The sequence below is a fragment of the Sphaerodactylus townsendi genome, linkage group LG03 (genome assembly GCF_021028975.2).
Source record: "Sphaerodactylus townsendi isolate TG3544 linkage group LG03, MPM_Stown_v2.3, whole genome shotgun sequence".
NCBI lineage: Eukaryota > Metazoa > Chordata > Lepidosauria > Squamata > Sphaerodactylidae > Sphaerodactylus > Sphaerodactylus townsendi.
In genome coordinates, this window is record NC_059427.1 from 151,289,843 (window position 1) to 151,312,233 (window position 22,391).

Genomic DNA, 22,391 nt, shown 5'->3' on the forward strand with positions numbered 1-22,391 from the left:
CTGAGGACCTCAGATTCTCCCTTTACATCCATGTCAAAGGGGGGGGATTTAAAAAAAGGAAAATCTGGGAAATTTGGAGGTGCCTTGCTTTAGCGGGGTGCAGGTGTTAAGCCGTAGCAACTGAAACTTTCAGGGTATCTTTAGGAGACTCCCCTAATGATACCTTCACCCAGGTTTGGTGAAGTTTGATTCAGGGGGGTTCAAAGTTATGGACCCTCAAAGGTGTAGCCCCCATCTTCTGTTAGCTCCCATTGGAAACAATGGATGATAGAGCACCCCCCTTTGGGAGATCCCATAGCTTTGGAACCCGATGAATAAACTTCACAAAAGTAGGTGGTATCAGTAAAAATTCTGTTATGATACCTCCAGGTTTGGTGAAGTTTGGTTCAGGGGTCAAAGTTGCTCGACCCTCAAAGCTGTGTAGACTCATCTCCTAGCCAGCTCCCCATTGGAAAACAATGGGGGATGGGGCAATCACCTTTGGAGTTCGCTAGCTTTAGACTCCCTGAACCAAACCTCACTAAACTCTAGGTGACCGCCTCAGGAGAGTCTCCCAAAACATCCCTGAGAATTTTGGTGCTGGTAGCCTTAAAAACTCGCGCCTTCTGCAGGCCAAAAAATGGAAAAAAAAACACTGAAAATGCAAAAAAATCCCCACAAACAAACTCTGCTGCTTCCCAGGGCTGCTCTTGGAGCAACTGCCCACTTTGCCCAATATGGGAGAGGCACGCCTCTGGCGCACGCTTCGGCGCAGTCTTTCCTCAGGCTGGGTGGCAGCCGCGCCAAATAGCCAATAAATGCACCCAGCCATCCTCCTTTTTTTTAGCGTCGGCTTTTTTTTGCAGGCAACAGTGCTTGGGTGCATGGCTGCAGGGCTCGATAGGGCAGCGGGTACACCACCAGCGGCCGTGTGGGCCAGTGCAGCTGCATTCCCACTGGCTCTCTTGCGGGGGGTTCCTCGGTGTGTCCTCGCTCGAGCCGACAGCCCCTCCTCGCGCGAGAGGCGGTGGTTTCCAACCGACCGGTTCGGGGCGCCTCCCCGCCCAACAAACAAGCGCCCGCTGAATGGGGCCGCAGGTGCTCGAGTGGCACGATCTTTTGCCCGGCTTGCCTTGGCATCCTCCCCGCGCTGATGCAATGGAAAGCCTTACCCAGCTCGAAACCCATGGCGCATCCTCTGCTGCTTCTTCCCAGCACCGCTCCAGCTGTTTCTCTCGTCGTCCGGGCAGGCCGAGGCTGAGGCGCTTCTAACCCATCAGTGCTTGCCAAGGCCTCCGGGCTTGGCTTCGACAGCTGCTGAAACCGCAGCCCTGGAGCTTGGGCACACAACCTGTGCGCAGCCCTAAGGCCCCTTCTGCAGATGCCGAATAATGCACTTTCAATCCACTTTCACAATTGTTTGCATGTGGATTTTGCTATTCTGCACAGCAAAATCCAGCTGCAAAGTGCATTGGAAATGGATTGAAAGTGCACGATTCTGCAAGTGCAGAAGGGGCCTAAGACGAGGCATGGACTGGAGTGAAAACTGATTTTTATTCCAGCTGCTAGCCTGGTCAGAAGAACAGTGCAGCTTTCCCCGCACTGCAGGACTGTTAATCAAAGCTGCTCTCTTTCCTTTTCTGGAAGGGAACGGGGACTGTCTTCTTTCCATGCCAGCAGCCAGCCTGCTGCAGGGATGATTATTTAGGAAAAAGCGAGATCATCCCTGACAGATGGCTGCCCTGCCTTCTCTTGAAGACTCCTGCTAGGCAGAGCAGGCGAGGCTGGAGACAGGAGCCGCCCCAACCCCAGTGCTTGCCTTCCCACTGCTAGAGACGGTCTCTCTAGCTGCCCTTTGACTTTTAGATTAAACTGAGTTTATTTAAATTCCATGCCATACAAAGCTTCAACTGCCTGTTTTGTACCAGGATGATGATGGTTTGAAATCACAGCTGCCAGATCTTCGTCCGGCACTGGCCTTCATAAGCCTCAAGTTCTTCCCAAGAATCTGGGATGTTATAATGTATCAGTGTGGTCTTTTTGTAATTGAAAGATGGAGATTTTATCAATCCATAGATGGTTTAAGTGCCATCCAAGGTTTTTTGGTATGGTGCCTAGCGTGCTGATAATCACTGGGACCTCAACTGTTGGTTTGTGCCATAAACTCTCAATTTCCATTCTCAGACCATAGTATTTTGTCCTCTTCTCCAGTTCTTTTTCTTCAACCATAATAAAACAATACATTATTATCATCACCTCGTTAAACCTCTGTTTTAAAATGGATGGGCATTTTCCACCTGTCTGCTTGGCAATCTTTGCACACAGCCCACCCAGCACCTGCGATGGATTCCATGGTTGAACCAGTTAGGAAACTTCCCCAATGTTCAGTCTACATCTGCTCCCTTCCCTGGTAACACGAAGTGGGAGATCTTTCACCATCTTTGATTTTGTACAGTCTTTTGTGGGTGGGGAGAGACTGTGGCTCTGTGGTCAACTGCTTCCTCTGTATGCAGAAGGTGCCAGATTAATTCCCTTGCATCTCCTGCTGAAACATTTCCTATAATAGGTATTGAGAAGGACATTTCCCCCCCAGATCAGAATAGATAGTACTGAGCTAGGGGTCTGCAACCTGTGGCTCTCCAGATGTCCATGGACTACAATTCCCAATTCCCATGGACTACAATTTCCTTGGACTATAAATCCATGTAGTCATAGACTTCAGCATAGCCAATTGGCCATGCTGGCAGGGGCTGATGGGAATTGTAGTCCATGAACATCTGGAGAGCCGCAGGTTGCAGATCCCTGAGTTAGATGAACTCATGATTTGACTTTGTATGTGGCAACTTCACAGATGGGAAAGATCCTTCTGAGCAGCACATCAATGAAAACCATTTAGAAGATCTAAAATGAGTTTCTAGTTCTCCCCCACATTAGAATGAGTGTCAGACTTTGCCCACTTGACTGTGGCCTAGAACAGAATGGGAAACTGTTTGGCCACTGGGGGAAAAAGATATTGGAAGAAAAAGAGTTTGGATTTATATCCCTCCTTTCTCTCCTGTACAGAGACTCAAAGGGGCTTACAATCTCCCCCCCCCCCAAAAACACCCTATGAGGTGGGTGGGGCTGAGAAAGCTCTGAAGAACTGTGACTAGCCCAAAGTCACCCAGCTGGCATGGGTTGGAGTGTACAAGCTAATCTGGTTCACCAGATAAGCCTCCACAGCTCTCAAGTGGCAGAGCAGGGAATCAAACCCAGTTCTCCAGATTAGAGTGCACCTGCTCTTTAACTACTACACCATGCTGGTTCTAAATGGATATTTGGATGGATGCAGCAGGGCTTTTATTTAAAAAAAACTTTATTGGTTAGGAATCTATCTGCTGATGCAGTCTCTGCTGTGCAAAATAGAATACAGGGCAATACAGATTTATACCTAAGCATATAGGGAGTGGCATGTGGAAGAAGTAAAAATAGAACTTCCAAATTCAGAGGCTTTGGGTCACTGCAAGCAAACAGCTTGCAATCCAGTATTGCTTTCATGCTTGGCTTGTGATTCCCCTGCCCCAGTCATCTGATCGCTGGGCTTCTACTGGGAACAAACAACCTGACGAACCAGACGGCTTGATTCTGTACAGCTGTTCTGTATGGTTCCACAGGGTAAAAGCGTTCCAGACAGCACCTCCAACATGAAGTTCCATTCCCAGAGCTGCAGAAGCAAGGAAGCCGTTTCCACAGAGTTGTGGAATATAAATTTGAGATGCTCCAGACTGCTAGATGGTCCTCCCCCTTCTCCTTCCAGCGTTCCACATCCCAGATACCACAGACAGACATTTTTCCATGATCATGAGGCCTAGAAACGTATTTTTTTTAAAAAAGGAAAGTGGAATTCTATCAGATTTCATGCTTCTGTTCCAGCCGCATAGACAAACGGAACATCCATGCAACCCATAACCTAGACTCTCAGGAAATGCAACCTCCTCCTCCTCCTCTCAGCCCGTTAGAAGAATTAAGTTCCAGGAATAATATAGCTTGCTTCCATCCAGCCTGTGGATTCCTGGTTTGCCAGGCCCCAGCCTCAGGGCAACAGCTGCTGTTGGGAGAATCTGCAGGAGGGAGATAATGCCTCATTAAACCACCCACACGAGCACCCAGCTCAGCAAAACAGACACAAATAGATGAAGAAAGAGCTTTGTTAGCAGTCGCTGGGAAAAGATCATCAGATGACAGAGCTGAAAGGCGGCCTTCCTGAGCTCTGAAGGTTTCTTCTTTCTTGCTGTCCCAAACTGTGTCTTTTAAAAAAGAAAAACTTTGAGCTGTGTACTGTGTAGGTTTGTCCAGAGGCCTGGATAACAATATCCTATCCCTAACAGAGGCTTATGTGCAGGGTATGGGGAGCTAAAGATGTTCTCTCCAGGGAGATAAATCACATCACCTGGTAAATAATAGCAGATCTCAGAAGCTGAGCAGAGTTGGTTTTGGCTAGTATTTGGATAGGTGACCACTAAACAGTACAAAGTTCATGATGCAGAGACAGGCAATGACAAACCACCTCTGACCCTCTTGTCATGCACAAAAATCCCCCTTCCTTGCACAGCATGGTGTAGTGATTAAGAGCAGGTGGATTCTAGTCTGGAGAACTGGGTTTGATTCCCCACTCCTTCCTGAGTGGCAGAGGCTTATCTGGTGAACCTGATGTGTTTCTGCATTCCTACATTCCTGCTGGGTGACTTTGAGCTAGTCACAGTTCTTTGGAACTCTTTCAGCCCCACCTACCTCACAAGGTGTCTGTTGTGGGGAGAGGAAGGGAAACGAGCTTGTAAGTCACCTTGAGTCTCCTTACAGGAGAGAAAGGTGAGGTATAAATCCAAACTCCTCTACTTCTCCAGAGTGGTTTGTTTCTGCTTCAAGTTGCAAGGGAGCTGCATGATTCTTTATGGACAGAAGTTTCCTACATGTTAAAAAAATTATCATGAAGAAGCTAGGCTGGACTCTTCTCCCAGAGCTGCTAGTTTTCTTGGTGAAAGGAACTTCATACAGAGGATGTTTACATGTACAACTCTCCCATCTGCAGTTTTACTGGTCATAATCCTTGGTACGCTTAATTGGCAGTGAGCACATTTCCATGATTGCTTAAAACTGCTCTGAAGCTTTGCCTACTTCTGCTACTGAATGAAGCTTTCTTTGTTTGTTTATTGCTTATACTTAAATCCCGCCTTCCCCCTGTCTAGCAAGCTCAACGCAGCTGACAACAGGCATAAAATATAACAGTAATTAAAACTATTAAATCCACATATAGATACATTCAGTATGTTATATCTAAACCATTAAAAAGGCACATTAAAATCAGGAATCTGAGGTGCAAAATTCAACTATATCATGCTTCAACGATCTTTGTGTGTGCCTGTCCTATAAACAAAGATAATAATAATTCTGAGTTTCCTGAGTTTCTGAAGGAGGAACAACCTATTGCATTACCTACAAGTGTAGCATAACCCAAGTGAGTAGGATGGCCAACTCCTGCTTGGAAAATTCCTGGCGATTTTTCTATGGAGTCCAGGGAGAATAGTGTTTAAGGTATGCACACCTTTCAAAGCAGCCATTTTCTCCTGGGGCACTATGCCAATAAAGGCTTGGTTGGTTCGTCCTGGGGCCCTGATCTCTATGTTTTAGACATGAGTTGTAGATTTGGGAGATCTTCAGGCACCACCTGGAGGTTGGCAACCCTAAGTGAGAGGTACCTGCCAATAACGGCCCTTTGCTCTGTAGCGATAGCTCCCAAATGTACGGGCAGCAAAGTGGCAAGGCCCCAAACAGAAGGGCTCTAATAGGATCTGGCACAGGGCACCATGAATCTGTGAATGTCACATCCCTCTCAGCAGGCCCTGGTTAATGAGACCTGGGCACAGGATTAAAGTAAACGAACCAGCAATCAAGAGGCCATCAGGGCCCTGCTGCATTCAGGCAGTGTTGAAATAATGAACAGATACCCTTGCCGAGTGAGCCCAGGTGGTTGTCTAAATAATTGTGTGCCTTTAAGCCTTAGCAACTTCAGGATTTGTTTTTAGTTGCTGTCAGGTTGAAGTCAACCTATAGCAACCCTGTTGGGTTTTCAGACCAAGAGATGATCAGAGGTGGTTTGCCACTTTAGCAACTCTGCGTAGCAACCGTTTGCCATTCAAGTACTTACTGTGGTTGACCCTGCTTAGCTTCCAAGCTCTGACGAGATTGGCCTAGGCTGCTAGGTGGCTGTCTTACACTTCTAGTGCTGCATGGGGTGGGAGTGGGGCTTTTAATGAAGGAACTTCAGGATTTTTTCTCCCCACTGTCTCCCCACTGTCTCCCCACTGTCACACTCCCCACTGTCACACCCAGACCACATAAGCTAAGGGTGTCCATCCCATGCTCAGGGCATAGGCTTGGAGTTATGCTAAGTCACTCTGCCCCTCCTGCCCCACTTCAGGCTATCCTGAGTGACTGCAGTTTGCCAAGGTCTAGGTTATGAATTCTGAGAGTTTTGAGAGTGTGGCCTGGTGATGTCACAAGACCAGACCTGATGATGTCACATTGACTAGACACTTATATGCTATTAAAGGTTGAATTTAATTGAATTGACTAGACACATGTTGCTAGGAATTCCACCTCATAGGTATGGAATCATAGAGTTTTGAGGGTGTGGCCTGGCCATGTCACAAGACCAGAACTGATGATGTCACATTGGCTAGTCACAATACAGGTTGCTAGGAATTCCACCGCATAGGTATGGAATCATAGAGCTGGAAGAGACCACAAAGGCCATCAAGTCCAACTCCCTGCAGGATGCTTTGCATCTTCAATTTATATGTGGTAATGCTGGCAGGCAGGATTGCAGGCATGGAGGTCAAACCCTATCAAGTCTACGCGCTTGCCCATTCCACCTGAGGCCTTGAAAATGAGCCACAAGCATCTGAGGATGAAGCTCACCCAGAGAACTTCATTTGAAGATTAAGTCTGAGGGTGTACTCGGCAGAGGCCTTCTCCAACCTGGTTTCTCAAGGGCTGCCATTTTCCCTTTCTTCATAGGGAAAGCTGCCAACATCCAGGTAATGCCTGGACATTTCCCAGCATTAAATCTATTCCCCAGAAAACAGAGATCAGTTCCCCTGGAGAAAATGGCTGCTTTGGAGGGTGGAATCTATGACATTATACCCTACTGAGGTCCCTTCCCTCTGCAAGCTAGTGTGATGTAATGGTTAAGAGCAGGTGCACTCTAATCTGGAGAACCGGGTTTGATTCCCCACTCTGCCACTTGAGCTGTGGAGGCTTATCTGGTAAACCAGATTAGTTTGTGCACTCCAACGTATGCCAGCTGGGTGACCTTGGGCTAGTCACAGTTCTTCGAAGCTTTTTCAGCCCCACCCACCTCACAGGATGTTTGTTGTGAGGGGGGGAGGGAAAGGAGATTGTAAGCCCCTTTGAGACTCCTTGCAGGAGAGAGGAGGGGATATAAATCCAAACTCTTCTTCTTCAAACCCTGCCTCCCTAGCTCCACCCCTGGATCTCAAGGGATTTCCAACCCACCTTTTGACAACCCTACTCATAGTAATGAAGGCAACCATTCTCCGGGACTTAGACATTCAGGAACACCAATGGAATAGAAAGCTAAATCTGTTCTTATCCATAGAATGCCCTCCTTCCACAAACTGTGTCTTTAATTGGACCTTGCTTCCCTTGTCCCTGTCATCTACATGGCCACAGCTCCTGAGCACCTGGATTTGCCTTACTCAAACCCTTAGTCCAGGAGTGTCCAACTCTGGGGCTTCAGACGTTCATGGACTACAATTCCCATCAGCCCCTGCTGGCATAGCACAGTCCTTCCTCTGTGCCTTTTTTCCTGATTGGATGGAAGCAAACGCCAGAACAGTGATTCATACAGGATGCAGCGGGCAGCCTCGTTTCTGAATTTCCACTTTGCTTATGGAGGTCATCTCTCTTTCTCCCTCTCGTTATTAACATAATTTTTTCAGTCCCGTGCCCAACCCACGCCATTTGGGAATTAGCAGTCTAGAAAGAAGACAAGATCACGTGCCCATGGGAAGAGGATGTGCCCTGATCAACCTCGCTAACTTTTCTCCTCCTTTTCTGAACTTTGTTTCTACTGCTGACCTGAAGCACCAAGGGAAGCTGGAATAATTCAGCCAAGGAAGCCTCAAGCCACTCAGCCTGACTTCTTGGGCAAGGCTGAGGTTGCTGTGTTTTCCTTCACATGGTGTCTTTCCCTGGACTATTTGTTTTGATCCACTGGTGGATGGATAGGGTGTATTTGTGCCTTGTTTTGCGTCTTTCCACGTTGGCCGGGCTCCCAAGGATCAGTTTATCCCCAAAGTGTCAGCTTATATCAGATGCGAAATGGTTTACTCTTTGCCAGGGTGGTTTTGGTGGGTTTGTTCGTAAGTGTCTGGAGGGAGAAGATGCCATTAGTGGCTTTTGCTTTTCACAGTGGAATTCGAAGCACCACGATAGCAGCTGGAAACACTGTAGAACCAGGAATGAGTTGCTCTGTGCATTCCCCCCTCCACGCACGCACACACACACGCACACACACAAAGTCTGATAAAAATGTAAGTCAAGAGGATGCAAATTGTTCCCAGAGAAATCCCCAGTTGTGCAAAACTATGCAAATTGATTGCGGATGTTGGGAAAGGGGGCAGGGATTGTTCGCAAACCCTCCCTGGCTACCTGCCAACTTTGAGGATTGTCCCAGCCCCTGCGGTGGGAGACTCATGTTCATAAAAACTGGAGACAAACAAATAAAAGCTCAGCTTCTCACGATGCTGACTTCTGCACTGGGTTGTGATATAATCAGGCATACCCCAAGAGTACACAACATGATTATAGCCATAGACCTCAAATGAAAAAAGCCAAGCTATATTTAAATTTTTCTGACAAAACGTGGGACTTTTACTGGGCCGTTTCCTGTTTGTTTAACAATCCAGTGACCCAGCAGTCTCGGATGGAGTCATTCTCCCAAACCGTCACCCGCTGTTTCCATCCTCGTGTAGAAATCACTGTTGCCAAAAATTTGACCAAAGCCAACGTAATACCAAAACCAATTCTGACTAGTAGGGAAGATATAGAAGCAAGAGAAGCATCTGAAACCATCGCTTGGCCATATCCAAAGATCTATCAAAGGGATGACCAACACACAATCAAAGAAAATTTGAGATAACGTTTCATTGACCCAGACCAACTTGCACTTGATCTGTCCCAATAGGTTAATCCTTGGGATGTGCCTGCCAAAAGAGCAGAGAGCATGCAACTTAGCCAAGAGAATAGCCCTTTGATATTTGAAGATAGTTAATTAATAAAAGAAGATGGAATGGGGTATGATACCAAAACAAACAAGCCAGCATAGAGCAGACTCTGTGAGTCCTGCCAAGAGCTGATGGATGGTCTGATGGCTCCCGTGATCTATCTAAGGATAGTCTAACAGCTTGCTGGACAATGGACAGGAGGGATGAAAGAAAGAATTTCTATTCAAGACTGCATTGCCGTTGCAAAACATTAGGATCTGAAAACAAGGGAGGGAGAAAACTGCTATCTTCAGCAAACAACACCACTGAATAAAAACGAAAAGCCAGCTTCTATGCTTGGCAATTCCACTGGTCCCAAGCCCAGTTCCAGCTAAAGAATCACGGAAGCAATACAGAGGCTAAAATAACGTGGGTCTTCAACAAGTTAGCGAAAGATAGTTATGAGACGACCATGTTCCACAAGCTTATGGCTGGAGTATTTTTTCTTCTCACCTTAAAGAGTGTATGGGGGCAGATTTGTTTGTGCAATCCTGGTTTCTAAGTCCATTAGGGGAAAAAATAACAAGCAGAGCTGCTAGTCCATATGTTTTCTGAACTGAGTTTGGGAATATGAAAACAGCGTCTGCAGTGGGTTTCAGTGCTCCCTGGAGAGAGAAATTCTTTCATCGCCTGTACCTCTTTCCTGATTTTGATTCCCTCTCAGATTTATTCCCTCCCTGAGGCTCTGGGGATGAGGCAGGTGGGCAGGCTGGCATCTGGCTTTCCCCAGCTCACTCAGAACTGGAGGATATGGAGTCACTGAGGTCTGGCTGTGAGTTCATGTCTAGCCCCACAGGTACTGCTTTTCCCCTATTGTTGGCTCTGGACAGGAGCTTCCTGATGACTTTACATCAGACCTCGATATCTTCTGGATCCAGCTGGTCCACGACATTCTTGTTGAAAACTGTCCTGAGCTCGCAATGGGGAAGGGCGGCCTATAAACCAAATTATGCATCAAATGATAAAATAGGTAATTAAATAATATATTTGTATAATATTTTAAATATTTGATTAACTTAAAATGATAAAATATATATATTATTTTTATAAGCCCAGGTACAATGAACCTCATCTTATATCTTTCCTTCATATACAGATTCCATCAGATTCCCCAAGTCCTAGAGTGATTCCCTGTGTACTTGAAACATTGACAAACAATCTGGGGAGAAGAAACAGGAGCTTTTGATCAGGGTCTGGGGTTCAGTGGGAATCTGAACTACTTGTTTTTTGTGGTGTTAGTCACCATAATCCTGTACATCCAGTGGCGTAGTGCCCACGGGGCAAGAGGGGGTATGACGCCCCGGGTGGAGGTGTGGCCAGGCCATGGAGGAGGCGTAGGGTTCCGGGATGTGGCGGGGGCAGGCGGTGCCGCGGCAGGGCACGCACGCACCTTGGGCACAGTTTCCCCTCACTCTGCCTCTGTGTACATCTTCTGCACAATTTGAATTTTTGAACTGCACCAATCTTTTGGAGTGACACTTTCCCCTTCCCTGTAACTGCACGTGTCGTATCTGGTTGTATCTTCTTGTTTTAATCCCTGTTCTGTGGCTTCATCGCAGTTAAATAACAGAAGTAGTGGTATCTCTCTTTCCAGGAGGCCAGTCCACCACCTTTGATCTCTATTCCGTACAGGCTTCTTAGAAATTCAGACCTTCTGTAGAACACAACTAGGAAGATTTGGTGGGACTGGAAGAGGCAAATCTCAAAGTCTTTGGAAAGCCTGTCCTCTCTTGACTAAGCAGTCTGGGGGGAAATGCGGGGGGGGGGGGTGAACCAAGATTGACGGCTGTTAACCCTCTATTAACTCATATCCTTTTCTCTTCCAACAGCTGCTGTGAAGCTCTGTGTCTCCTTGCGGGTTCCGCAGACCATCCCCATGGACCTCAGGATTGGACAGCGCCTCTCCAAGCCTGGCCCCGACACTGCCTTGCTGGCCCTGAAGCAGACACAACAGCTGCAGCACCAGCTTTTCCTGGCTAGCTTGCACCAGCAGCAAGTAGAGCAGCTCACCCACCAGCACCTACGGGTATGTGCATTGGTGTTTTCTCAGGGGGTTGGCTGGGATAGCATAAGCAGCTGTACCACATACCGCCTGGGAGTGGCCGGCCACTGGTCTGATTTCCTCTGGGGGTGAAGTTGAGCTTTGCTTCCTTTCCTGAGAGTCCTCCCCTAGCAAAGGCATCTGGGTAAGAAAACAGATTCTTGAATGTGAGAATAGCACGTCTGTAAAATGCACCGAATGAATCCTGTGCCGCAGAATAGTAAGCTACAGTACTGCAGTCAAAGCTCTGCTCACGACCTGAGTTCGATCCCGACAGAAGTTGGTTTCAGGTAGCCAGCTCAAGGTTGACTCAGCCTTCCGAAGTCACTAAAATGAGTACCCATCTCACTTGGGGTAAAGTGTAGACGGCTAGGGACGACAAAGCCTGCCTAGTAAACATCATGATGTGATGTCACCCCATGGGTCCGGTGCCTCACAGGGGACTACTTTTACCTTTACGTAAAAGACACCAATATTTCTTTGATCCTGTTGGCATGCTCATTCCCCCATCTCACACTCCAGAGTTGATAATCCCTGACCAGACTCAGGGCTGTTGCTGCATTTCTCTGCTGTTGGAGAATTATTGATGTCAGGAAACTTAAGACAGAAGGTTCATGGATCAAACACCTTCAATTGACTCACCGTGTCACTGAGACATCCCTCCATGCCATGTGTGCAATCTGACAAAAGGAGTTTTAGCTCTCAGAATCTTATATCCTGAAAAACTTATTGGACTCGACTATTGCTCTTTACTGCATTGCTCTTTCATGGCTACTCTCTGAAACCAGATCCTCTCTTTGTGTGTGTGAATTTAAGCCCTTCAAACCAGTCCGTACATACCTCTGGGTCATGTCACCAGGAGACATCAACACCCTCCCACTTCCTCCTAGATTCCTTTGGAGGTTATATTAGCAGTGAGGAAGCTGTGGCAGCATGGGCTCCTTCTGTCCGACTGTAGCAAGGCTGGCCTACTTGTGTCGTGCCTATGCCACTGCTTGGTCCCATGCTGACCTTCAGAAACTGGCCCGATGGTGGCATGGGCCAGAACCAGTGGTGGGATTCAGCCGGTTCGCACCAGTTCAGTAGAACCAGTACCTAATTTTTTGTTGAGTTCAGGAAACCAGTTGTTAAAATGGCTTTCAGAGCCCCAGAGAAGCCGGGCTTCTGTCAGCTTCGACTGCTCTGGAGGTGCTGTGTCTCATCAGCCTCTTCCCGGGGAGGGGGAGCGAGGAGGGTTTCAGAGCCCTGGAGTAGCCGGGCACCTTGAAATGACTCTAATAAGGGAACCCCATAATAGCCCTGAGGGTTGTTGATCCTGCCTTTCAACCAGCTTAAACCTTTCAACCAGGAGCAGCAGTGGCGTAGGAGTTAAGAGCTCATGTATCTAATCTGGAGGAACCGGGTTTGATTCCCTGTTCTGCCGCTTGAGTTGTGGAGGCTTATCTGGGGAATTCAGATTAGCCTGTACACTCCCACACACGCCAGCTGGGTGACCTTGGGCTAGGCACAGCTCTTCTCAGCTCTCTCAGCCCCACCTACCTCACAGGATGTCTGTTGTGAGGGGAAAAGGGCAAGGAGATTGTAAGCCCCTTTGAGTCTCCTGCAGGAGAAAAAGGGGGGATATAAATCCAAACTCTTCTTCTTCTTCTTCTTAAAAGATCAGCCGGGGAAGGCAGTTGACTGTTTATCTTTCCTGCCTGCCACCCGTGTCTACTGTGCAGAAAGGAAGTGCAATTTCATAAAAGCCAGCTTTATGCAATTTTTGCAGACACCCATAGTCTCGAAATGAGCTGTCACTTTGCTTCTTGTCCCCTAAGGGCTCCTCCTCCTAGTTGACCAGCAATGGTAGATTATTTGCCAACTGCTTGGAAAAAATATTAGCAATGGAATGTTGACCAAATAGTGGCATTTGTTCTGTAAGGAAAAAGAGAAATGTCAGACTGTGAAAGGCCTTAGACAAGTTATAGAGGCAGACAATGGTTTCCGCTGTTGGTACAAGGGTTTAGGACAGAAAATTAGCCAGGGTTAGGGCCTAGTGAAGAAGAAGATTTTAAGTGGTACAATAGTGGAAGAAAGTGAGGCACCAAGTAGGTAATTGGCCAAGAAGCCGAAACCTGAAGGAAGGGATTGTTATCATGGCAACCCCCTAGACATTGCTGGCAAACCTTGGTGCAGGGTGGAGGTTGTTTACCTCTGCACAGGAAGCTTCCAGAGTCTTTGTTTGTTTGTTTATATCCCACATTTCTCTCCAATGGGGACCCAAAGTGGCTCTCCTCATTCTCCTCCCCTCCCATGTTACCATAACAACCCTTATGGGTTAGGCTGAGAGTGTTTGACTGACCCCAGGTCACCCACCAAGCTTTCATTGCAGGGTGGGGATTCGAACCTGGGTTTCTCAGATCCTAATCCTACACTTTCATCAGTATATCACACTGAATCCAGGCAGGTCACTTCACAAATGCCACCTTCGAAGACTGTTGCTCCATCTTTGGTACACCCATTCAGCCTCTTTTTCTCTTTCTCCTTTCCCAGGTGCCAATGGAGCCGCCACCTCAAGAGTCCGTGTCTGGGAAGCAGGAACAGGAGCTGCGGCTGCTCTTGAACAAAGAGAAAAGTAAACGTAGTAAGTACCGTTCTGTCTCTCTTTCAGTTGACAGTCTCTGCAATGGCTTTGGGAATTGTCATCCCAGCAGCCCCTGTAGCCTTGCATTTAATCTGACTTCCCACTTATCTGTAGGATTTCTGAAGGTGATTTCCCTACAGCTGATGGAATTCTGTGTCCAGCGAGAAGATGTTGTACCCCAGTGATAGACATTAAAATCTGGAGTGTTTGAACCCACAAAATAAATAAGTTTTGTGAAGTAAAGTTCAGAAGAGGGGTTGCGTATAATACCACCTGACAGAGGGAGTTCAGAAACTTTAGGCAGGGGTGTCCAACTCTGGCGCTTCAGATGTTCATGGACTACAATTCCCATCAGCCCCTGCTGGCATGGCCAGTTTGCTTTAGGAGATCCTTAGATCCTCCTCATGTTTGGAGAGAGTTCAGAGTTCTGGCTGTTCAAGGATTTATTTGTCAAAACCAGCCATTTGTCATTGTGCGTGCACATTTATTGGAAGCTACAGTGGTTCAGAAAACACTAGGCTTCCTCACATGTAATCCACAAAACATATTTCCTCTCAGTTCCCCAGAGGTTGATTTTTTTAACACCCTTCACTTGTTAAGAACACTTTATGTGGCCCATTATACATGGAACGCTTACCTCGGTGCTCTTAGCTGTGGTGTGGGGCTGTAGTATGGTCTCCTTGCCTTTCTCTGTTTATATGCATTGATTAAAAGTGTATTGATTAAAAGTGGTGGACTTTAACCAGGTGAGCCAGTTTTGTCTCCCCATTCCTGCACATGAAGCCTGCTACATGAACTTGGGCCAGTCACAGTTCTCTCAGAACTCTCCCAGCCTTTCCTACCTCACAAGGTGTCTTTTGTGGAGAGGGGAAGGAAAGGTGATTATAAACTGCTCAAGGTGATTATAAGCTGATGGTGGGACCCCTTAAAAAGGTAGAGAAAGGCGAGGTATATAAAACCTACTATTTTTCTTCTTAAACCCAAAGGCAAGCCGTGAAGGATATTAAAGTGAGTCTGAAGTTTCGGAAGTTTTACTGACTCTGCATGCTCTTTTTTTAAAAAGTAGGTCACTGTATTGCAGTGATGGCGAACCTTTTTGAGACCAGGGGCCCAAACTGCAACCCAGAACCCACTTATTTATCGCAAAGTGCCAACACAGCAATTTAACCTGATACTGAGGTTTTAGTTTAGAAAAAACGGTTGGCTCCAAGGCACGCATTACTTGGGAGTAAGCTTGGTGGTAGTCAGTGGCTTTGCTTTGAAGCAACCGTGCAACTCTTCCAATGGGTGAATCACAACCCTAGGAGGGTTTACTCAGAAGCAAGCCCCATTGCCAGCAACCGAGCTAACTCCCAGGTAAAGGATTGCGCTTTAGTTCTTCACATGAAAATCAGTGGTGTTTAACAGTGCTTAGCAGGGTTACCTACACTGCTTCCCCAAAACTAGGTCTTAGGTTTAATGCTAATAATTGAGCCCAAACCAGCCTAGATGGGGGGCGGGCAACTCTCGTTTGTGCGTGCCCACAGAGAGGGGTCTGAATGCCACCTCTGGCACCCGTGCCATAGGTTCACCACCACTGCTGTATTGAATACATTTGATCTTATGGGTCATTATGCTTAAAAAGGTTGGGAACCCCTGAGGGCAGTTAGACCCCAGTTGAAGTGAATGGCAGGAAAGCAAAGAAGTAAAACTGAAGTACTGGAGCACTTCCTGCCATTCACTTCCATTGGGGTCTAACTGCCATTTTAGTGATCCCTGGTTGTTGAAGTGGTTTTTGAACTCCACAACACGGGAGGGACTGAAATACCACAAAGTAATCTCATCCTTTACTGTAGTAAATGTGTTTGTGAAATACAAAGTATTACAGGTGATGGTGGGGGGATTTTTGCACGTGTATGTTTTTAGAACCCTCAGGAGTTAGTTTTGACTCCGCACATGAAAGTGGGCTAAACCTGGAAACAGGTGAAAGGAGAACAAGCGAAGTTACACTCCTTTTCCCCCAGTGTTGTTTTTCAGAGACCCTCGTATCTCTTGCCTCCATCTATTTCCTGTCTTTCTGGCGCACAAGAGTCATAAGACTGCAGGCTGGTTGAACATTGTGCGAATAATTCTCCCTGTGTTTTCTTTCTGCATCCTTCTTCTTTAAACATGCGAAGATTGTAACATAGCCAAAAAAAAAATCCCACAAGCATTGAGAAACTTGTAAACCAAGGGCTTGTCTGGTTTAGTAATCGTTTACCGCCTGCAGTGCTGATTTGAGGTAGATAGAGAGCTTCCATCTGTTGTTCTGCTGCATCGCCCTGGAACTTGTCTGGGAAAAGGCATAGGTGTGTCGGCACGGTGTGAGTTGCGCCGCTTTGAAGAGGAGAACGTTCCCTGCAAAATGGTTTGCTAGTCAAATGACTTGTCATCTCGGCAATTTCACAAATTAATCTTGCAATGTGTGTGTTTTCACGCTCCACCCACCCATCTCCACCTTGCATATCAGTCTATTTCTGTTCCCGCATTAGCATCAGGATTTAAAATGCACTGATCCCTGGGTGGAGGGTGAGAGCATCCGCTGGAGGTACAGCAGATGTTTTTCTGCTGTCTTGGGACCTCTGGACCAGCTAGAACAGGGGTAGGGAACCTGCAGCTCTCCAGATGTTCAGGAACTACAATTCCCATCAGCCTCTGTCAGCATGGCCAATTGGCCATGCTGGTAGGGGCTGATGGGAATTGTAGTTCCGGAACATCTGGAGAGCCGCAGGTTCCCTACCCCTGCGCTAGAACATGCCCATCCTCCTCCGCCACCGCCACCACAGCAGTGGCACATGTGTAGGGGGATCTGTATTTGTTACTCCTTGTTACGCCTCTGCCCTAGAAATGATTGCTTCACCTTGCTTAATCAGCAGGACAGGTCTTACTAATGGGTGACTATAATGAGATATAGATCTCCAGCATCATGTGTAGTTTGATTCACAGATGCTCAATCAATTGTCCCTGAAATGGCTTGGAATAGACCACTTACGGCACTGAAGTCAAAATGGGCGTGAGGAGTTCCTTCCAATCTACAGTTCTAGGGGCTGTCTCCCAAGCCTCCAAAAGTAGCAAATTGCCACCTGCTTTTGGGGAGTGCTAGTTGTTGGCTTCAATTGGAGAATGCTTATTTTGTGTTGCAGTGAGTGAGGAACAGAGTGTGTGTAAGGGATGTTCCCTTCTGGGATTCAGAATGCTATATGAGGTGCCCTTTGGGTCAAGGTAGACCCCGTAGTTTTGGTCACAGCAAGTCACTGGAAAAGACAATAATGCTAGGAAAAGTTGAAGGCAGCCGGAAAGGAGGAGAACCCAATGTGGGATGGACTGACTCTATAAGGGAAGCCACAGCCCTCAGTTTGCAAGACCTAATTATGGCCGTCAGTGATAGGACATTTTGGAGGTCTTTAATTCATAGGGTCGCCAGCATTGACAGCATTGAACATACATGCAGGCCCCATTTTGGACCTGCTCAAATTGGGCTCATATGGCGTATAGATAACAACAGTGCATGGAGATTTTTTTATATATATGGATTCCTTTGTAAATGCTTATGTGTAGATTTGCCACCATTATATTTTCTTTTCTTTTTTTCTGTTTGGGGTTGAATTGATTAAAAATAACATGAAAACAGTTAAAAACCCCTAACAGCATTTGTCTTTATACATGGGCACCACCTAGTGTCCAGATCAGGAACTGCACCTTCCTGAGATGTAATTTTTCATTCCTTAAAATCACCATTCTTGGAATGTCGTCCCTCCGTCCGCATGACTTTCAGATCCAACAAAGCTGCGTTGCTGTTGTCACCTACACAGAATTGGTGGTGCACTGCTTCTCACATCACTTTCAAAAGATGGGGCTGCACCTCTGAAGTGAAAACTATGATTGCCAAGTATGGTCAGGAAAGGAGTCTTTAGAGGTCTGGAAAACTCCAGAAAATTTTCTTTGTGAGGCAGATTTGTATGTGAGCCTGTGTTTGTGTGTGTGCGATTTCCAGTTTATAATCCCATGTCCCTGCCACATCCTTAAAAAAAAAAGAAAATGCAAAACTGGTGTTGCCTTCCAGTGGCCCCTTCCCCACCTGCAGAATCATGCACTTTCAATCCACTTTCAGTGCACTTTGCAGCTGTGTGGAATAGCAAAATCCACTTGCAAACAATTGTGAAAGTGGGTTGAAAGTGCATTATTCTGCATGTTCAGATCAGAATAAAATTATGACTTTTTTTAAAAAAATGAAATTGGTTTTCACCCGCATGCTTCCGCTCCTAGCTAAATGCCACTTATTCTGTTACTTGTCGTATCCGTGTAGATAGAGTGTACAGGTTTTATGCCTGCATGTTCATGTGTTCTCGACTGATTATTTGCATATTTCAATCATACTTTGCCTTTTTACCCAGTTGGGACCCAAGGTGGCTTTCACCACTCTCCTCCCCTCCACATTATCCTCACAAAAACCGTGTGAGGTAGGTTAGGCAGAGTGTGTGCGATTGGCCAAAGGTCAGTCTGCACGCTTCCATGGCCAAAGTGGGAACTTGACTGTGGGTCTCCCAGATCTTCGTCTGGTGCTGTAACCACTACACCACACTGTGCTCTCTCCAATTCCATTTCCCTTTTCTGTCTTTCCTTGGGCTCTCCAGGTTCTATTTCATTAATTTGAAACTTCCCTGCCTTCAGTAAACCTTTCCTCCTTAAAGTACAGTATTTTTGTGCATGAGAAGTAATTCTGTTAACAAGAAAAGTGACCCTGTTGTGTGTTCTGTGCTCTTTGATCAAATTTTAAGCACTAAAATACAAACTTCTTCATGCTACCCCCATGAATTTGGTCAGTAATAATCCCAGTTTATAAACTGGGGCATTGTTACTGGGAGAGATCAGGGTGTGCAGGACATCCAGCGAGTCCCCGGCTAAGGGGAATTGAAACAGAGACTTCTTGAATCACAGGCTAACCCCATCTATCACCTCCGGCTCATCGGAGTAGCTGTCTATCTCTGCCGTTTAAAAATGCCTGTTTGCTTTAGATTATTGCACCTGTTGACCTTGATCCAGCCCCGCTCACGCACAAGCCCCTGGGCATCAGCAGAGTGACACTTCAAAGACTTGCCAAGCAAGATCCATCAAGTGCCACCCTGAGAATCCCCTGCAGCTGCTTCCCACGCCCATCAGCACCTTGGAAGGATTGTTGCCGGATGCTGTCAGCGCAGTATTGGCAAAGCACAACTCTTAGGTTGCAGATTCTGTCTGGCACTCGGGGAGGGTGATTCCACCAAAATCCAGAGCATATTTTTCCCCCTTGGAATCTCAAGGGATGCCGAAGTCTCTGAGCTGCTGGTTTCCTGGAAAAGCAGCTCTTGTGTTTGCGGAAGGCCAGATTCCAGTGTTGAATCTTCTTTGAATAGTTGATGGTCAAAGGATGTGTGTGTCGGTGTGCCATTAAGTCAAGGCTGATTTATGGGGACCCCGTAGGATTTTTAATGCAAAAGATGTTCTGAGTGGTTTGCCATTGCCTGCCTTGGCATGGGTTAAGCGAGTTCTGAGAGAACTGTGACTGGCCCAAAGTCACCCAGCAGGCTTTAGGTGGAGGAGTGGGAATTGAACCCAGATCTCCAGATTAGAGTCAGCTGCTTGTAACCAGTGCCCCACGATATCTTCTGCATTTACCTGGTGACTTTTCTTTCACTCCATTATGATGTGTTCAGAAGCTGTACGGTAACTGTAATATTATGTGGTCCCACTTCTACAAGCATTGAAACATCTGAGGGGAACTGACACCTACTGGAATTAGTTCCCTTTGGAGGAGAGAGGGCTGGAGCATTTTTTGCAGTATTTGTGTGGATTTTTTTAAAAACAAGGTGGGTCCAAAATGTGAGCTTTCCAAACATTTTGTTTCAGTTCAGCTCCTTACCAGTGAATGTAAATTGAAGTCCAGTCTTGGAGGAACCCTGTTTGTACTGAAGGATAACTGAAAAATGAGCATTTAATATTTTAAAGTAGACTCCCACTCAGAGCACACACGGTAATGTTTTAGAGGATCTCTTTGGCACCGTTTTGTTTCTTATACCAGTACAAAAAGAGGAAGACCCCAAATGAGATCCAGTTTCCAGTTTGTTCCAGGCTGTTAACACTTAGACATTTTAGAGGTCATTAATGTTTAGGATCACCATAGTGCTTAACAACTGGAGGGTTCATTAACAGCAGATGGTTGTTTTTTTTTTAGGGTTCATTGTCAGCTGGATTGTAACATATCTAGACCCATTTTTTGGCCAAAAGGAATTAGACCCCAGTTCTGTTGGGGCGCTAAAGTCGGTAAGAAACGTCCCATGACAGTTGCAGTTACCACTTTCCTTTTTGTTCAACAGGTGCCGTAGCGAGTAGGGTCGTGAAGCAGAAGTTGGCTGAAGTCATCCTGAAAAAACAGCAAGCCGCTCTGGAAAGGACCAGCGCTCCAATCATGCCATACAGGTAATATGGTTGTAGAGATCTGTTTGCACATGCCCACACTGACTGTGACCAGTACCCTGTTTTAACCAGGTTTGAGGACTACTGACAAGGCACGTGACGATGATTCTGCCACCCTGAGCAGAATGACACCCTTTTAATTTGGAGAACCGGGTTTGATGCCCCACTCCTCCACCTGAGTGGCAGAGGCTTATCTGGTGAACCAGATGTGTTTCTGCACTCCTACATTCCTGCTGGGTGACCTTGGGCTAGTCACAGTTCTTCGGAACTCTCTCAGCCCCACCTGTCTCACAAGGTGTCTGCTGTGCAGAAAGGAAGGGAAAGGAGCTTGTAAGCCACCATGAGTCTCCTTACAGGAGAGAAAGGTGGGGTATAAATCCACACTACTACTACTACTCTTCTTCTTCTCTTCCTCCTCCTCCTCCTCCTCCTTCCAGCACAATCCTATGCAGAGTCACTCCAGTCTAAGCCCACTGAAATGAATGGGGTAAGATTGAAGTAACTCTTTTTAGGATTGTACTTTTAGTCCCTTGGTTTCATACACTGCTTGGAATATCTCTGCAAACAGGCTTTCTGCATTCCCCACATAGTTAACATGAAAGCAGAATTGCCACTGGCAAGAATGTACATTCAGGGTGAAGCCCAGCTCTGTTCAGCCTCCTCAGTGTTTTCAGCACTTCCCTATAGGCCCTGACTGTCGGGGGGGGGGGGGGGGGGGTGCAGGGCAGATTTCTATTATAAGACTTTGTGTGTCAGTGTTATTTCTTAGGATTTATTGCAAGATTCCCCCACTGTTGGAATCATTTGGTATTGTCCAATTCCTGCCAGCCACTGTCTTGTGAAGGATGGGCAAGATTGAGAAAATAACCCTTTTGCGTTCCATGAGTGTGCTGAACCAGACGGATCTTCCAGTAGCTTGGTTTACAGATCTAATAGTAGGGCTTTAGTGATTAGGCCTCGGGCAGTTGTCTGCTTCTGCCTTGTCTCTGTCATACAGGAGGATTGGCTTCCCCTTCCATGTCCTGTTTTCACTTCCCTTTGATCAGGAGGTTGACCCAGTTACACCTCAGCATCTGGTCAGGTGAGGGGTGGCGGGGGGAGCCATTCATGCCCATGCAAGCTTTTGTTTACTGTTACTCTGATCACATAATCTATATGAAAATCAGGTGCGTCGCTTCCTGCCAATCGAGGCTGGAGGCTAATGTCATAGCAAAACTAAAAAAGCGTTGTTTTTTATTTTTAAAAAATGCGGGTCTACCTTTTTCTTCCATCCCTTCCTCCCTTCCTCCTTTCATCTTCTCTTCTCGCCATTCCGACCTTTCTCCCTTGTGGTTCCTTCCCCCAGTCCTTTTGGGATGGGCTCAAATTCAGACCTCTTATTTCCCTGTCGTCACTTAGGTCTCCCTGTTATCCCCTTTCCAGGACCAATCTCTGATTAAGAAGAGTTTGGATTTATACCCCCCCCCTTTCTCCTACAGGAGATTCAAAGGGGCTTACAATCTCCTTTCCCTCCCTTCCCCCCATCCCCCACAACAAACACCCTGTGAGGTGGATGGAGCTGAGAGAGCTCTGAAGAACTGTAACTAGCCCAGGGTCACCCAGCTGGCGTGTGTTAGAGTGCACAAGCTAATCTGGTTCCACAGATAAGCCTCTACAGCTCAAGTGGCAGAGTAAGGAATAAAACCTGGTTCTCTAGATTAGAGTGCACCTGCTCTTAACCACTATGCCAATGCTGCTCCCTTAAGAATGATTCCCTCATTTCAGCTGCCGTAATTAAAGTGAGGAACCCCTACTAGCGCACCATTTCTGACTATTAAGTTTTGAAGGCTAATGTCATTAATATTAACCAGTTATAAATAAGTATGCTTTTATGTTAATGTTTTAGCAAATGTAAACTGTACTGTTGTGAACCATCCTGAGCTGGACCCTGGCTGGGAAAGGGAGGGGTAGA

General features: G+C 46.7%; 1 protein-coding gene across 1 annotated transcript in view; it reads left to right on the top strand.

Moving 5' to 3' along the window:
- HDAC7 (histone deacetylase 7) overlaps positions 1 to 22,391 on the top strand; it is a 158,141-nt gene that overhangs the window by 88,201 nt on the left and 47,549 nt on the right. Inside the window, exons 2-4 of the mRNA XM_048490014.1 lie at positions 11,135 to 11,331; positions 13,879 to 13,969; positions 20,341 to 20,443. Of these exons, the coding sequence (XP_048345971.1) occupies positions 11,135 to 11,331; positions 13,879 to 13,969; positions 20,341 to 20,443 (391 nt within the window). The remainder of the gene's footprint in view (positions 1 to 11,134; positions 11,332 to 13,878; positions 13,970 to 20,340; positions 20,444 to 22,391) is intronic.